General features: G+C 33.1%; 1 protein-coding gene across 1 annotated transcript in view; it reads right to left on the minus strand.

The window, feature by feature from the left end:
- Abcb7 (ATP binding cassette subfamily B member 7) overlaps nt 1-19,462 on the minus strand; it is a 171,914-nt gene that overhangs the window by 46,578 nt on the left and 105,874 nt on the right. The window contains exon 4 of the mRNA XM_003470979.5: nt 14,146-14,265. Within this exon, the coding sequence (XP_003471027.1) occupies nt 14,146-14,265 (120 nt within the window). The remainder of the gene's footprint in view (nt 1-14,145; nt 14,266-19,462) is intronic.

Here is a 19,462-nt window from a genome sequence, read left to right on the forward strand (position 1 = left end):
CTCAGATGAAGAAGTACAAATGGCAAATAAATGAAAAAATGTTCAACATCAATGGTCATTTGAGATACAAATTAAAACAATGTTGAGATTCCATCTCACCTCAGAAGACGGCTATTATCAAGAAACCAATAAATAACAAATGCTGGCTGGGTTGTGGGGACAAAGGAAACTTTTTTACTGTTGGTGGAAATGCAGACTGATGCAATCATTCTGGAAATCAGTATGGAGATTTCTCTAAAAGCTACAATTAGAGGTTTCATTCGTTCCAGCTACTACCCTTCCTGGTATCTTCCCAAAAGAACTAAAAGCATCATATCACAGAAATATATGCACACCTGTGTTTGTAGTGTCAAAATTTGTAATAGCAAAATCTTGGAAACAGCCTAAATGCTCACTGTAGTTTTCAATACAGTAAAGTACTATTCTGCTATAAAGAAGGATAAACTTGAAACATTTTTAGGTAAATGAATGCACCTTGAAACAATACTATTAAGTGAAATAAATGAGACACCCAGGTAAATATTTCATTGTTTCTCTAGATGAGAAATGAAGAGTAAAGAAAGACCAAATGGTATAATAGATACTGAGAAATAGAAAGTATTCAAATGGGATGGGAAACAAGGGGAAGGGAAAGGGGATGGGAAAAGGAAGGAAAGAAAAAAGAAAAAAGTAAATAGAAGGCAAACAATGAAAGCAAAGCTTTTGTAAATAAAAAGAAGAGGGGTTTAAGCAAAGAGGGATTGAGGAAAAGAAAAATCATTATATCATGTATACGTACAAATTCCCTTTGATGGATGATGTGTAAGCATAAATTCCCTACAATCAGTATGATCATTATGTTCTAAAATGTACCAATAAAATTAACTAATAAAAATAAAATCACAACTTTCTAGGGATGTGAACAGATACACATTTTTGAAGTTGAGAAAGAAGAGAATTGTTACCTTGAAACCAACCCTCAGCAAAATTAGCCTTCAGGAATGTAAGGACCTATGGAAAGGACTTAAGGAAAACTAAAAGAAGTACATTACTAGAAGACATAAATCTACAGTACTATAATGTAAGGTACAATCTACAAAAATTACAGTACTGTATAAAGAAGATGTAGTGTCAAAAAACACACTGAGACTTTTCAAACAAGATGTTTAGAAGCAATTTTTAAAAAAGACACATCATAAGTCCGAGTAGCAGGTCAGCATGCCTTGGATGTAAATCCAATTAGTTGTTCAACAGACAGAGCTGAGCTTAGTGAAACCTCAAAATCAACAAGGGAATGTGAAAAATGAAAGTGAGCCCCCTGCTTAATACACTTTATTGTTGGGATTATAGGCAGAAAAGCACACATTTAAATGTGAAACACAAAAACATATAACTAAAATGAAAACAAAAGAGAAAATCTTAATGACATTGAGTTAGCAAACATGGCATGGCAACAATGTCATAATACAAAAAGAAGTAAATGATAAACAGGAATTCATCAAAATCAGAAAAACTTGTCCTACATAAGATGTAACTGATGGAATTTTAAAAAGCTATTAATGGGGAGAAAAATCCACAACTCATGTCTTTTATCAAAGATATATAGAGAATTCACTAAGTTCAAGAGGAAAAACACATAGCCCAGTTTAAATACAAAATATAAAACACAGATAATTCACAGAAGTGGATATATGTAGTAAGTAACTAAACACTTTGCAAAGATATTGAATTTCATTAGTTAATAGGTAACTTTATATTAAAACCATACCATACCACTATACACTTAATAATTCCAAGAAATGACAGCCAGGAAACAAAGCAATTGGAATTTTCACCCTGAACTGAGGAGAACACAAAAGAATTTCAGATATTCACCACTAAACAACCTACCTGTTTAATGACTGTTCTACTTACAAGTGAGGTTCTTTAGACTTACGACCTTTGACCATTTCTTTGTTCTTAATACTGTAATGTATATACAATATATAAATCTTCATTTAGCCACCAATTAATTTAATGATCTAGTCACAGGACTATCGCTCAGTCGTTAAATAAAGAGTGTCTGTGCCCTGGAAAATAGCTTGGTAGTCTTTTACAGTTAGAAGTAAACATAGGCTAGAGATGTAGCTCAATGGTACAGTGCATGAATACATGCCTGAAGCCCTGGGTTCAATCCACAGTATTACAGAAAGAAAAGAAAGAGAAAAAGAAAAGGCTACTTTGCACGACATGGCATTCTACTCCTATATATTTAGACAAATAGAAACCTGGGTTTACCCAAAAATCTATACCTGAATATTTGTAGACACACTCAATACAATTACTAAAAATCAGGGAAAAAAACAAATATCCTCAAATATGTAAATGTATAAACAAACTCTGGTATATTCATATCATAAAATATCTTTCAGCAATAAAAATAAACTGGTATACAGTGGGCCCCCAAAATTCATGTTCCTAGAGTACCCACGACTATGGTCAAAAAAATGCCTGTAAATGCCATTTTTATAGTTTAAATCCTAAATGTGCTATAACTCCTGTAGTTATGCAATTTGATTTACTAAAACACACTATTAATAAAGTCTTAAAAGGTACAGGCATTCTGGTGGCATCTTAATGGTTTAAGAACAAAATCAAGTACACTCAAGATAGCTACATGTAATACAGCAACCTGTTATTATTCAGAAAGGCTGATTCATCTGCTGGAGATGGCTTATAGAGTAGAAGCCAATCAGGAGCAAGAACTGAGTAATCTCTCAGATTGGCTACTTGCAAACATAACTACAGAGGATATTTGTGGTTTTCATGAAATTTCAGGGTATTCTGCAAACAATTATTAGTTAGATTCTAAGGAAAGATCTGCAAATAACTGAGGCAGCGAACTCTTCACCACCACTTAGTGGGGGAATACCGTATTCAATAACTTGGATGAACAACAGAAGTACACTACATTCAGTGAAAGAAATCAGCTCAAGAACTTAAAGATGACATGATTTCACTTAAAAAGTGTAATAGATAATTCATGTTTCCAGAGTATCTCTCAAATTCTCATGCACTGGGACACACTGATCCCAAGTACGCAGGTGTTTGGGTAGTAAATCATGTGAAGTGGGACCTAGTAGAAGATAATTAGGCCATCAGTAGCATTCTTCTTGGGAGAGATCAATGAAGTACTCATAGGATGCTATTTAGTCCTGAAGAGAGGAGACTGTTGTAAAAAGAGTGAGCTTAGCCATGAATCTCTCATTTCTTATCTTGTCACATGATTTTTGCCTCTCGTATATGCTTCTGACATGATTCCATCCACCATATTTGATGTAGTGGGATGGCTTAACCAGATCCAAGCAGATGCTAGTGTTATGACCTTAAATTTCCGGAAGTATGAGCTAAATAAGTTTTTCTTCATAAAGTACACAGCCTTAGACATTTTGTTATACTAATAGAACACAGACTAATAAATGACATGCTTAAAATGACTAAATTTTAATGACAACAAATCAGCATCTTCTAGTAGTTAGGGGTCAGAAGACAGTGTAACTAAAATGTGGGTTTAACACAAGGCAGATTTTGTAAATGGCACGTTTTATGTGTTTTATGGTAGATAAATTAAAATTCATAGAACTGAATATCATAAAGACTCTATTCTACTTTATATTCATTAAAATTTTTAAAAATAATAGAGCTAATATCTCAGGTTACAGCATACATGGCCTACTTAGTGACAAGAGATGACACTGTATTTCAATCAAAGCTGCCTCAACATGCTTCAATATCCTGGCTACATTATAAAAATTAAGAAACTGGCTATTTTTTACTACAGTATAAATGTGACAAAAGGTATATTTAATTTGTAACAGCAATATATATACATTAAGTACAAGAGAAATAAGTTATAAAAATTAATTTCTTTCTGTGTTGGTTATTTTTCTCTTGTTGCTGAGACAAAATCAGCTATGTCCAAAATTAAAGAAGGAGAAGTTTATTTAGCTCACAGTTTGTGGAGGTTTCATTCCATAACCTGCTGGGTCCAAGGCAGGGTGGCTCATGGCAGAAGACAACAGCTCATGGAGATGGAAAACAACAAAAGCAATAAGCGCAAAAAGGGAGGAGTGTGCATAGAAGACTGCTTCTGTCCCTTACATTGTATGTAGGCTACCCAACCTAGGGTGGGGGTAGTACTGACACACATAATTCCAGCATTGGGACATGAGTCAATCACAAATTCTAGAAGCCTGTCCTCATGACTGCATGAGGATCTGGGGGGTAATTAAGACACACGCCTTAACATTTTCCTATACAAAAAGTTTAAAACACATTTAATTTGCTAAACTCTTGAATTTTCAAAGACTAATATGTAATTAAAATTTAAATTCATTTAATTGTTAGCACAAAAATGTACAACTTGGGACACTAACTGGAGAACAGATTTAACGAACAAAGTAAAATTATCATATGCTATAGTTTGAACATAGTTTGTTGTCTCCAAAAGCCATCTTGAAATTTGCTTTGCTGTCTCACTTAAATGAGGAATAGAAATCTGAGAAGCATTTGTGAGGGTCATATCCTAGGGGTGCAGGCTCACTACTGTTTGAGGCATCACAAGATTATAGGATTGTCTCTACCCTCCTTACAACTGTAACAAGAGTTATAGTTGTTATTCTGTTGTAATAACAGAATTACAACCTGCAAGGCCAAGTAAGATCCAAAACCTTAAAAAGAGTTTCTAGTAAAACTCAATGACAACAGGAAGAACAAAAAAATAGGAATAGTACAGAAAACTTTATGCTGATAGACAGCTACAATAAACATTAAACACAGCTAACTTCCAGCCACATAAACATAAAACCTCATGCTTAATGTCTATTTGTCTCAGTACTTTTTATTTAATATATCATGTCCAGATTTTTAAAAAGTTACAAGGCAAGCAACTACAAAGTAGTAAGCAATCTCATTAGACAAAATAACCATCAGATCCAGACTCAGATAAAGCAGAGATTCTGGAATTATCAGACCAGAAATTTAAAATGACTATGGTTAACAAGCTAAAAGCTCTAATGAAAAAAAGTGGATGTGATACAAAATGGTGATAGTATAAACAGAGAGAAGAAAGCTTTATGAAAGTATCAAAAGATTATGCTAGAAATAATAAACACTAACATAAATGAAGGTATCTATGATGGGTGCTTGCTTTGGTAGCATACTGATTAAAACTGTAGTGAGATTAGCATGGTGCATGCACAAAGATGACACAAATTTGTCAATTGTTCCATATTTTATAGGTGGATCCAGACTTGTTCACGTGTGGCAAATTTAAAAAGAATTGCATTTATATAGAGGTATAAAACTATAGTGCTGATTAGCCAATGACAATATTTGTTGTCTGTAATGTAAAAATTTCAGAAAGCTTTGCTGAGTTAGAAGAATTGATTCTGGACCATTAAGAAAATGGATTTTGTAATTAGCTTTAAATCTAGGCCAAGCAACTAGTTTTCCTACAAGTCAGATTTTTAACACAGCATATATCCTCTTGGTCAGTTTTGTTTCTCACTTAACATAGTCTTCTGTAGATTCAGATCAGTAGGGAGACTAGATGACAATTTTATGATTCTCTTTTTCAATCATTTTATCCACTTTTCTAAGCAAGTTGATATTAAACTTTTGTCAATTAAATGTTTTAGCAATTTATCTACATTTACTTCTTCTTAAAGGGAAACATTCTTAACTTTGTATAACCTGAAACATACATGCTACAAATTCTATTATGCTCTATTAAGATATAAATATATATTGTTACATTGGAATGTACATATAAATATTAAAGGAAAATAAAAGGTAATACAATTTTAAGTTTAACTAATACTGTACATATTCAACTAATATTTTATCAGCTTATATATACTGGATATAATGTTGAGCTACCACATTACATTATTATGTTCACATCCTGAGATTAGTGGGTATTATTTTGCATCTGTATCTAACCATGATCATTTCTTATAATTTCTTGTACATATATATGACTCGTTTTTAATACATATTACCTTTGGAAACATGAGTTTGTTGAATAAAAAGAATGTGATTAGGGGCTCAATATCAGACATGACACAACAAAGGAAAGACTCAGATTGAAGATGTTTACAGAACCATCACAAAATGAAAAGCAAAGAATAAAAATAAAGAGTAGAAAACAACGTTCAAGAATTAGGAGATGAACCAGGGACTTAGCTCAGTGGTCTAAGCACCTGCTTGGCAAGCTCAAGGTTGTGATTTCGATTCCCGGTACCAAAAAAAAAAGCAAATTACAAGACAATTATAAATGGTGTAACAGGTCTGAGCGTGGTGGCATACTCCCATAATCCCAGGTGGCTAAAGAAGAACTGTTGTGAATTTGAAGCTAGTCTGGGATACACAGTTTGAGGCCAGACTGAACTACCTCGTAAGACCCTGTCTCAAAAAAAGTATACCACATGTATACAGGGAATTCCAGATGAAAAAGAAAAAAAAGAAATATTTAAGTAATGAGAATTTTTAAAATTATTGAGAACACTAAACCACAGCTGCATGAAGGTAGGAGAAGACCAAAAAAGAAAATTATTAAACAACCCTACACTTTGGTATAAGATATTCAAATTGCAGAAAATCACATTGAGGATACTAAAAGAACCTAGAGGAAAATACCTTATATATAGAAGGACAAGGGAAAATATTTCTGTTTAGGAACCATATAAACAAGAAGACAGTAAAGTAAAATATTTAAATTATTCAAAGAAAAAAATCTTGTAACCTAGAATTTTATACCCAGTGGAATCTCCCTTTTGAAGGAAAAATACTTTCTAAAACATCAAAAGTTGAGAATACTAACCAGCTTGTCCATTTCTAGGATAAAATATCTGACACAACTTAAAGGACAAATGTTTTGCTTGGCTCACAGTTTCAGAGGTTACAGTCCATGGTTGGTTGACTCCAAGGCAGAAAGGTAATGACAGAGGGGTGTAATGGAGTGAAGGTGCTCATTTCATGGCAAAGTAGTAGAGGACACAGGAAGAGCACCCATGGGAGAAAGACCTGCCAAAGCCACATCCACAATGAACCATCTCTCCAAAAGGACCCCACCTTCTAAGCACATTCAGCTATAAACATGCATGGATCAATTCACTGACTATGATCTAGTTACCTGTCCAGTCCAGGTATATATATAGGCAACATGACAATTAAAATTAACAAGATTAATAAGATTAATATTTGTTGCCAGTACATGTACTTTACAGAACTGTTAAAAAAGTTCTGCAGAGAAGAAATTAGGACAAAAATGCAAATTACAACAAAAATGAAATACTACTACATGTGTAACAGAATGGTCAAAATTTACAACACAACACTAAATGTTGGTGAGGAAGTGGAGAAAAAGGAACTCTCATTCATTGCTAGTGGTGGTTCAGCCACCAAGGAAGATGGTTTGGCAGTTTATTAAAAACTAGCATTACCATATGGCCCAGTAATTGCCCTCCTCTGTGCTTACACAAATAATGGAAAACTTAGGATTATGTAAAAACCCACAACAATTTGTTTAATTAAATTTTTTTAGTGCCTATTCATTTTATAAGATACTGGGCTTAAATGTATATATTTTGATTATATCCACTCACCATTCTCCTTCACTACGCTCCCCCTTTATTATCTTCCCATTGTCTAATAATAGTCTCCTTTCTATCTTCATGCAATTTTCTTTAAATTCTACATATTAGAGAGGACATGCAATATATTTCTAAGGCTGGCTTATTTCACTTAACTGATAATCTCCAGTTCAGTACATCTTCCTGCAAGTAACAATATTATTCTTTATAGCTGAGGAATACTCTATTACATGTATACACATACTCCACTATATACACACTGCATTATATGCAGATACACACACATACACACACTCACACACACAAAGTGCATTTTTTATATTCATTTATTGATGAGTTCCCAAGTTGGTTCCATATTTTGAACAATGTGAATTGTGCTGCAAAAATCATTAGTATGCAGGTATCCCTAGAGTATGCTAACTTTAATTCCTTCAGGTATATTTCAAGGAATGCTATAGCTAAATCAAGTGGTAGCTCTATTTTTAGTTTTTTAAGAGCACATTCAGCTATAAACAAGCATGGATCAATTCCATAGTGGTTGTACTAATTTACATTCCTATCAAAAGCATAGAAGTGTTCCTTCCACATAGACACACCTCCTTGCATTCTTTCCAGCATTTATTGCTTTGTGCATTTCTTGATGATAGCCACGTTGACTACGGCAAAACAGTTATCTCAATGTAGTTTTGATTTGCATTTTTCTAATGGCTAAACATGTTGAACATTTTTCCATATACTTACTGGCCATTTGCACTTCTTTTGAGAAATGCCTGTTCAATTCATTTGCTCAGTTACTGATTGGGCTATTTGATTTGTTTGTATTAAGTTTTGTGAGTTCTCAATATATTCTACATCTTAATCCTTTGTTGGAAAAGTAATTTACAGACATTTTCCCTCCATTTTGTTGGATGTCTTTTCATTCTCAGGACTTTTTTTTCCTTGCTGCTGTATACAAATGTTTATTACAGCTTCATTCATAATTGTCAAAATCTGGAAACAATCAAGATGACTTTCATAGGGGATTGGGTAAACATTGTTATATTCATATGATGGGATATTACTCAGTAATATAAAGAAATGAGTTATAAAACTAAAAGATATAAGAGAATCTGAAATGCACATTGCTAAGTGAAAGAATCTACTTGAAAGGTTATGTCCTACAAGACTCCAACTATATTACATCGTACAAAAATGAAATCTACATAGTAAAAATAATAGTTGTTAGGAATTTAAGAGGAAGGTGGCATGAACAAGTAAATCACATGGGATTATTAACTCAATGCAACTCTTTTCGATGATATGCTACAGGATGTGTGACATTATATAGTTTCCCAAAACCACATAACTGTACAATACAAAATGTGAATTTCAATGGTAAAATATGAACTTTTGTAAAAAAATGTACTTTTATGAATAATTAGCTCCTGAATTTTAGTAAATATGCCATACTAATATACTAATGACAGAAAAAAAATCACACATATGGGAGGAAAGAGATATATAAGAACTTTTTGTATTTACTGTCCTTTTTCTATAAACTTAAAATTTCTCTAAAATATAAATCTACTAATTACATATACCCAGGGTATAAAATTATATATAATTTTATATATAATTGGGTAGCACTGTCTCACTTTAAGAAGTATTTTTCAAAAATTTTCAAAAAATCAAAGTTAGGCAAGAAGTACATGCAACTTTTAAATTTACATATAAAAAATAATTATTGCAAAATATTAGCTTCTCCATAAAGCCTTTCCCAAGGGCCTAATCACTGGTACTTCTACAGAGCTTCATTTGTATCTCTCGTTGCATGGTTTTGTCATATCATAGGTATTTTTTTTCATTATTTGTGTATTTTTTTCTCCTGTGCTTTATGACTCCAGGAGGGCAAAGCACACATTATACTTTATTTTACTTATATTTATTCCCAGCTGCATAGCACAGTACCTTGTACACAGTTGTTAATAAATGGATACTCAAGATATTTATTACTCCTTACTTTATATAATAGTTACATCCCTGAAGATATACATACTATATCTTGAATTCATTTTATACTACTAATCTCTGTTAGTTCATCTTTCACTGTGCTTTCACTGTTTGATCATTTTTTCAGGCTTATATCTTGAAATCTGAGCAACTACTTGAAGATAACAATATGCAATATATTAACCATTGTTAACCTCCTATCATGTTGTTCTGAAATTCTGTATCTTTTTGTTCTTTTGTTTAAAAAATGACATTCACAAGTAATCAAGCAAGTAGATAGTATGCTATGGTACTACACATCAAACATGAGAACATTTTTCCTTTTCTTCTTTTCATTTGACATTTCTTTTGCTTCCCCTTTACTCATCTGTTCTTCAGGACTAGTCATAATACAAACACTGCTACACAGACAGCTAAGACAGATGGTCTTTAAAGCTGAGAAGATTCTTTAACCTTGTATAAAAATTTCCAGAATACATACAAGAGATAGAACGGAGTATAATGGGTCCTAGATTAGTTCAAAGTGCTTATATGTCAAAGCATGCAATCAGGTTTGAGAAAAATATAGGCAAGGAGTGAAGGCAGTAACAATCTAGCTTTGCACTTCAATTACAAAACACACATGCAATACTGCTAAAAATAAGCAACAATCAATTTTTTAATATTTGGAAAAATGGTCACTTCTTAGTTACTTTTTTTTGTTGCTGAGACAAAATATCTGACACCCAAAATTAAAGAGAAAAAGGTTTATCTAGCTCACAAGTTGTAGAGATATCAGTCCATAATCAGCTGGCTCCAACGCAGGGTGGCACATGGCAGAGGAGCAATAGATTATGACAGCAGAAGAAAGAAAAAGCAAACAAGGGAAGACAGCAAAAGCAACAAGAGACAGCGAGATAAGCTTCTGGTATCCCTCATGCTGTATCCAGTTTTCCAAGATTAGGGCGGTGCCAATCCAGTCAATGTACTAAACCATCATCACCCACACTTAAATCTCAAGATTGCACTCCAAATTTATCACACATTTTAGATTAAGTCACCTCCGAAAAAAAACCCCAAAACAAAACAAAACAAAACAAAAACTCCCTATGATCAGATGAGGCTTTGAGAGGGATATCTAGACACAAACCATAACAGTTACCTTTAAACTGAGGACAGTCCAGAAGCTGGAAAAATGTTGTTTGAAATGTTTATGCTACTGCTAACCTCTCCATGTCTCATATTAGTCTATGCTTACTAAAAAGAAAATTATTTTTGCAACCTTTGAAAGTACTAGTAGCCACTTATTATATAATGTTTGCTAGTTTCAGTTTACACAGTTTAATACAGTATTTTCTATTCTTGTGTGTAGTTAGTATTTGCTGATTGTACTTGATCTTATAAAAAGGGCAAGAAGCGTTTTTTTGCTGCTTAATGAACCAAATATTATTATTCTAAAAATATTTCAGTCCCAGCAACAGGCATAGCAGCACGTGCTTATAATCCCAGCACTCAGGAACCTGAAGCTAGAGGATGACAGTGAGTACAAGGACAGCCTGGACTATAGATTGAGTTCAAGATTAATCTCAAATACATAGCAATATCTTGTCTCAAAGTAACAATTTTTTTAGTCCTTAAGGAAGTTAGTTTAGATCTAGAGTTCACATGTGAATATCGACCTGTTACCAAGCAACAGAAATGTGTATTTTTGAAGGACTGGAACATAATCTAAAAATAAACCCTAACAGAAATTTCCTTACTTACAACTTTTCCATTTTGCTAGTTATGGTACTCATGTCCTCTTCAAGTCAAAGAAGTATAAAATTTCACCTGCCTGTAACTCGTTAGCAAGGTGTTTACATTCAGCTAATAAAGGAATAAAGGCAAATTTGCGATCTTGTTTTGCCTGAGAGCTCAGTATCATCTTTATCCTTAAGTAATTTGTATGTAAAAGACAATCTAGCAACTAGTACTGTATTAAAAATAAATCTGAAAGTTAAAGAATTTCAAAATAAGCTAATTGTAATTTTATGTTTTCTGTTCAGCTTAAATGGAATGAAATATGTGATTCTTGATCTATAATTCAGCATGTTGGTTTAAGTACTCTTTTCAGTATTCAGTCAGATTCACTGGCAGATACTCAACAGAGTGCATAGACGAGAAAGGTGATGTGAAAATGGAGAATCTGATGGTGAATTATTTTGGTTTTGCTTTTGCCTCTTCCTTCACTGCCTACCAGTTTCTTTTATTTCTTATTTTGCTTGCCTACAGAGCAAAGGTTCTACCTGAGTCATTTATTTCTGTTCTTTTTCTTGGTGAACTAATTTAATTTGCACTGTTTCAACTATCTTCCTTTTTTTGTGGTACAGGTCATTGAATTCAGGGCTTTCATAAAGCTGTCTTTTTCTATTTTGATTTGAGACAGGGTCTCACTAAATTTCTAAGTTGCCCAGGCTGAACTTCAACTTGGAATCCTCTTGCCTCACCATCCCAGGGCGCTGGGATTATTAGCACCAGCCACCAAGCCCAGCTAGTATATCAAATTTTAATCTCTCTAACTCTATGGTACTTCCTGAGTTTGTCTTACAGTTTACATAACCAACTGAATTGCCATATCTAGATGTTCTACTAGTATCACAAACTTTAGCATTTCCAAAACTAAGATCTTCATACTCCAGACAAGAGTTCTGGACTTACTTTTCTTTATTAAACTTTTTAAAAGTGCACATCTAATAACTAACCAATTGCTATAAGTCTTGCTGACTACTATAAATCTGTGGCATCTTTTCTTTCTATATTACCATTTATATCTACACTCTGGAACAAACTGATATTACTGCTTATCTACACTGTTACACTGGCCTCATATTTACTTAGTAAGTATTTGCTGACTGAAATTAATGGTATTCCTATTTCAAATCTTTCACTACTTTAACCCACCTTCTACAACAGAGCAGATTAACTTCCTAAAGCACAGCTCTAAATTTACTAGTTTTGAACTTTAAAAGTAGAGATTCCTATTTCCCAAATAACTAAGTTTTTATAGTTAAGATATCTCATATTAGGAACTCATATCTTTCCAAGCTTACCTCCAATTCTTCTGAAAAATTTTCCCTTCCCTAAGACCAAGATGAACTATTCACTTCTCTAGGATTACTATGTATATTCTTTTTCTAGGCCATCATTCAAATTATTCCTATACCAATAACAATCCTACTCACTAATCAAGGCTATCTAAAATGTCATCTCCTTTGCAGAACTTTTCATGATGCTTCCTTCTTCTTTTCTTTGAAATCCCACAAAACATTTGGTACTTTGGGGTGGGGAGCGAACAGTGCTAGAATAGTCCTAGGACTCTGTTCATACTAAGCAAGTGCTCAGACACTGAACCACACTCCAAGTCTTGGCTGGCATTTCTTTAAATTATTTGTAACTTATCTAGCATTATGATAATAAGAATAAAATTTGTTTTATACCAAGGGAAAATTTTGCTTTATTCATATTTGAATACTCGTCAGTACCCAAAACAGTACACTGTATAAGTTCCCAATATATATTTTAAGTAGGAAAAAGAACGAGTTAATAAAAAGGAACACACGTGATGTAAAAAAGAAGTATTGAGACCTGGGTTTGAAAAAAAAAATAATCCTTAAAGAGAAATAATGAAAGTATAGCCAAATTTCATTTATATTTAAAGCACTTTAAACCATATACTTAGGAATCTAAATTTATTTTTATTTCTAACATTTACATTATGTTGTACAATCTAAGCCTTTCATATGTCACTTTAATCCATATCACAAACCTATTTTACAAACCTGGCAGGGAAACTAAGCAACTTTCCCAAGGTTACAAGATTAGTGGCAGAAACTAGGCAGTCTGATTCTAGACACCATGTTCATGATCATTACAACACATTGTATTTTTATATGTATACTTCCCTGACTTTAAATCTAAATAAATTAAAAACAAAAATTTTAAAACTTAAGAGAAATCATTATAATTTTGTGTTATAGAACAATGAAAAAATGAAATGATGGCTGAAATATACATGAATCTTATTTTGAATTTATCCAGGCATCATGGCTTTTTTCTCAGTTTTTTCTTTTTTTCTCCTTGATATTAAACTGTTATTTACTACTTAAGGCTACTGATCTGTCTAAAATGTCTTTCATGTCGTTATTTCCAAGTTACTTGGAACTGGAAACCATACTTATGAGATAATATGTATTAAATAAGAGTCAACAAGATTCTGAAGAATCTTTTACAGTGTCCCTTATATCTGTTATAGTGGTTTTATACTGGTTTTAGGAGCAGATTCTTCTAAGCTGAGGAAATTATGACATATGATCCAGATATAGATCAGATATTACCACATAATTTCTACTTACAGCATAATTACACAAATTAAATGAGGGTCTTAAAAGCTGGCAATGTTCTGCCAATAGTGCCTTGTATTAGTTCAGGTTCATAACTAGAAAATGTCACAGCATTTATTCTATTATAGTGCAATCCTTAAATATTAGGCATAGCATAAAACAATGTATGATTCTCCTATTCTTACCTTTGCGCCACCCAAAAATCCCAAGGAAATGGCAACTCTAGCTCGTAAATCTGGCCTTTCTTGGGGCCATACATAAGAAAGCATTGCTTTTACAATTTTCCGAGCATCAATATCTTTTAACTGTTGAAAGAGAAAACAAAGAAGGAACGTCATTTCAAATTTAACCATAGATCAGTTTTGTACATTTATATAAATACTTGAGAAATACATGAGCACATTATAAATATATCTTTTACTGTGTATCTAAGGCTAATATTTTCAAACTCAAGATATTTTGGAGCTACTTATTCTCTTACATTTCTTCCTTCCTACTACAGTAACATTCATACTGCTAAAAAGTTATCGATAGTGGCAAGGACACTCATCTTTTGTCTATTAAACTATAAAATTATACATCAAATTTTAAGAATATTTCTGTGAAGGCTGGCAAGCAGTGGCAGTGTGGGAGACTGCAGCCCTTCCAGGGGGAGAACCAGTGGTGTCTCCTGAGATCCACGCCATGCTGGAACTTAGGACACTGGTAAGGCAAGCAAGCACCTCCCCTCCCTGGTAAGTGGTGGTGGTCTGGCAAACTGCGGCCCTTCCAGGGAGAGAACCAGCAGCAGCTCCTGAGATCCACGCCATGTTGGAACTTAGGACACTGGGAAGCCAAGCAAGTACCTCCCCTCCGTGGTAAGCGGTGGTGGTCTGGCAAACTGCAGCCCTTCCAGGGAGAGAACCAGCAGCAGCTCCTGAGATCCGCACCATGTTGGAACTTAGGATGCTGTGAAACCAAACAACCAGCCTGCCTCCTTGCTAAGCAATAGTGAACCTACTGATGCTGATGCACGGCCTAGAGCCAAATATCCCATTCCCCTATCCCCTTTCTCCCCCCTTCTCCCCCCGCTGCCCATTAACAACTGGGAACCAGAAATTTGAGTATCTCCTGGGAGACTGACATATCAAATAAGGGGGACTTCCTTCTACCATCTCTTTGAAGGCAAATATTTTTATTACTGCTTTGCTCTTTTCTGATTAATGGTACTGCTCTATTCAATATTCTGTTTTGATAAGTTCTATAGTGTTCTATATTTCATCTCATTTTGATATACGTGGCTGAAAGAACAACTATCATAAAGATAACAAAATATACTGTGATACCTATTACTGTTATCCCAGTAACCTGCTGTGAAGTTCTGTACCAATTTCACTGTAAGATCTTAGTTGGCTTTATTCTGTCTTGTTCTGTTGTATACTTTCAAAATAAATTTTAAAAAATATTTCTGTGTTGCCACTTTTGTAGTTAATTTTAGAGTCAAAACCAAACTTAAGGGAGAACAGAGTTACAATACTGTGTTGGGAAAGTAGGGCTACCGACATTAACAATGTCAAACGGAGGTATGGTTATTAAAAATGTCAACAAAAATGCAATTTTTCAGTCATACTTATTCTGATCTAAATCCAGCTGTTTTTCTAAGGAAGACAAGGAGGAGGAGGAAGAAGTAATGAAACTATAGCCAAAGTCATCTCCTTTACAGCTTAATGCACAGTTCATACAACTGTAGAACACATTTTGTTGAATGAAGTGATGACATTTTATGTACTTTTAAGCTATAATTTAATTTTCTTGTTCTTACTCGTAACTTTCCTATGTCTATTGAATACATTCTGGGGTATGCTTCAGAAGGTTTTTACAGAAGAGAGTGTTTCTAAATATATGGAGAAATGGCATTTTTACCATTATTCCGTTAAGAAAAATAAGATAGAAAAACTGATGAAATGGAAGAGTAGCTGAAATGCCCCAGTTTGTGTTTAATGTACTAAGTCACATTTATTCTTGTGATAGTTTGGAACAATAAGTTTTAAAATCAATCCCTTATTTCCTTTTAAAATGCTTTACCAGTTATGATTGTGTATGTGTGTGTGTAGTATAAAATATGAAGTACTATACTTTTGCTTTCTGTATTTTTGCCATGTTGTATATTTAAAGTAGCCTAGGGACAGTAGTCTTATACATGTAAACCCTCACACACATACTCTACTTATTCCTATAAAAATAAGTTTTTTATTATGCTTTTTCATTTAATATGTTTGTGTGTCACAACAATCTTTTTTGGTTCCCAATGGGAGTCCTGAAAGACAAGAGTTATCTAAAGCTAGAAAAAGATAGTCATTAGCTTGAGACTGAATTACAGTTACCTATTTATCAGCTATTCATTTTCACCCTAACTCAACAGGGTAAAACAGATAACACAGCACAGAAACACCAATCAAGACCACAATCCCCCTTCTTGGTATCTTCCCAAATGAATAAACATTGTCATACCACAGTGATATACATACACCCATGTTTATAGCAGCACAATTTGTAATAGGTTTAAACCTTGGAAATAGCCCAAATGTCCACTGACAAATGGATAAAGAAGATGTGATTTTTTATACAATGGAGTACTACTCTGCCATAAAGAAGTACAAACGTGAGTCATTTCTAGGTAAATGGATGCAGCTTGAGAATATATTCAAGCAAAATAAATTGGACATATACATTTAAATATCATATTTTTTCCTCTGGTGTGAGAAACTGAAAGGGTAAACAAAGACCAAAAGATATTGGGAAATAGAAAATGTTCAAATGGGAAGTGAAATGAGAGAAGGGGGAGAGGAAGGGAAAAGGACAAAGCAGAAGGTAAAGAATGTAAATAAGGAGGGAAAGATGGTTTGAAGGCAGGATATAGGATTGGGAGAAAAAGAAGAATCAAGACATATTATGTACAGGTACAAATTTCCTATGGTGGATGTGATCATTATGGATATCTAAAATGTACCAATTAAAGTAATTTAAAAATCAGAAACAAACCTTTTGTAAATAATGGGGGAAGTGTGGGGTTGAAGAGTAGAGAGAGGATTGGAGAATAAAGAAGAATCAAGATACACTACATAAAGGTACAAATTCCTTACAATGACTGTCATCATTGTGTACATCTAAAGTATACCAATAAAATTAATTTTACAAAGATAAAGGTTGGGCTAACAGTGAGTATTAGTTTCAATATTAGTGTTCAAAGTAAGAACCACTGAAGAATTTTTCCCTAAGTTTCAAGTCTATACTGTTTGGTTAGCTATTTTTTGAAATAAATTATTTTTCTTTGAATTTTTAGACTGAACAGTTTGAGTGTATTTATCAAGCAGATTTGTGTGTATTGAAAATAATTATTTTCGCCTGTTAAAAAAAGTAAGGATGAGTAATGTAGGAAATGATAAAAAAGGATGCATAAAACTGAGTTATTTGAAAAAGTATTCTCTAAACAGTAATCACATGATAGGAAAAGACATCAAATGATGATTTTAAAAAATGAAGTTTTTTCACCAAGAGTCACAATTTCAGAAGTGACTAATAGATAACACCTAAATTTTTTTTTCTTTAAGCCTCCCTAAGACATAGGCAGATACTACAAAATTCTTTAACTCTTGTGTTTATCACTTTCATAGTAAATACAAATTTAAAGGTATTTTAAAATATAATGGTAATGATTATATCAAGACAACAAAAGCTCTCTAAAATTGAATGCTACAGAAGTATTTATAAAAGTCTGAGCAAAACTATTTTTCTTCACTGCTAACAAAATACATAATAAACAATATCAAATTTAAAGCACGAAATTGACATTTTAAGCCTCATTACAACATAAAACTAGTAGCAAGTTAGTATGATTTCTCATAAAGTTTTTACATCACAAGTTTTTCATCACAAGTTTTTACAAAGGTTTCAAATATATATTGGAATTATACAGTCATAATTAAAGGGAACAATTAGATTAAGGAAAAAACATACAAGGAACAAAACGAACTCAAACTGGCTCATCAAGGCCTTTGATAACATAAAATTTTTTCTAGAAATGAGTTTAAAAGAAAAAGTTTGAAAATGTCACAGAGCTGCCTAAGGAGATTAAAGTAATGGAAAACATGATAGCCCAGAGAAAAAGAAGATACCAGAAAAGGAAACTTACCTGATATTGAGAATAATGCTTAATATATGCTCATTCAATAATTTATCTATTCTCACACATATGAAAACAAATTCTTATTAACATCCTGGAGGTTCACCGAATACTTCATGTACTGAATCTCCACACTGACAATTTTTAAATGTTCATTTATTTGGTAGCAAATAGAGTTCAATAATTGTCACAAAGCTGGACAAGTAAGAAAAGAATATCTGCTTGTACACAAAAAGACAATACATCACACTTCTAGCACAATAGGCCAAAAAAATATAGTCATGCACTGCTTAATAACAAGTATATGTTCTGATAAATATGTAGATAGGTGATTTCATTTATGAATATCATAGAGTATACCTATACAAAACTAGATAGTATAGTCTACCACACACATAAGCTATGAGGTATCGCCTATTATTGCAAGGTTAAAAACCTGTATATACTGTTACTGTGCTAAATATTGTAGGCAAGTTTGACACAGTAACAACTGTATAAAAACATATCTAATCATGGAAAAATATAAAAGATTAAAAAATGTTGTTCAGGGAAGTTACCATGAATGGAGTTTACATAACTACAAGATACTCTGGCTGGGTTAGTGAGTAACTGGTGAGTGAATGTGAAGGTCTAGCACATCAGTGTTACCTACTATAGACTTTACACTTAGGCTATACTGAATTCTTTCTTAACTTTTTAAAACTTTTTGATACTTGAAATAATATCTTAAAATCCCAAAACATTATTTAGTTGTACAAAAATACTTTTTTATATCTTTATTCTATAAAGAGTTCTCTATTTTAAACTTTTTAAAAACATTTTTTCCTAAAACCTGATACATAAAGGCACATATTAACCTAAGCCAAAGAACGGTCAAGAACACCAGTGTCACTGTTTTCCACCTCCACATCTTATTCCACTATAAGGTCTTTAGGAGCAACACTTTCTTTTGGACTATTCCTACAGGACCTGCCTGAAACTCATCCTGAGAAAGTGCCACTCTTCAGAAATATGTGCATGGTGGTTTGCTTGACTTTTATTTTTCTCATAACAGATTTGCTTGTAAGCAATATTGTACCACAACTATTCTTCTGTATTAGTGGTTCAATGTTCAAGTGCATGTTTTCAACTTTTTAAGGAGCTTAGTGAAATCTCTAAAAGCTTCTGCTAAAAATCTCAATGGAATTTTCTTGAAGATTGTTCTTTTACAACTTGTGCAATTTTCTTGATTGCCTCTTCTTCAGCTATGTGTTTACCACACAATATGCATTTTTCCATCTCTATTTATAATCTTTAGGGACCAACACCACACATATTGTTTTTTGATGACTAGAACATTG

This window comes from Cavia porcellus, unplaced genomic scaffold, assembly GCF_034190915.1.
Source record: "Cavia porcellus strain 051 isolate PalLab524CR breed Dunkin Hartley unplaced genomic scaffold, mCavPor4.1 scaffold_3, whole genome shotgun sequence".
NCBI classification, from domain to species: domain Eukaryota; kingdom Metazoa; phylum Chordata; class Mammalia; order Rodentia; family Caviidae; genus Cavia; species Cavia porcellus.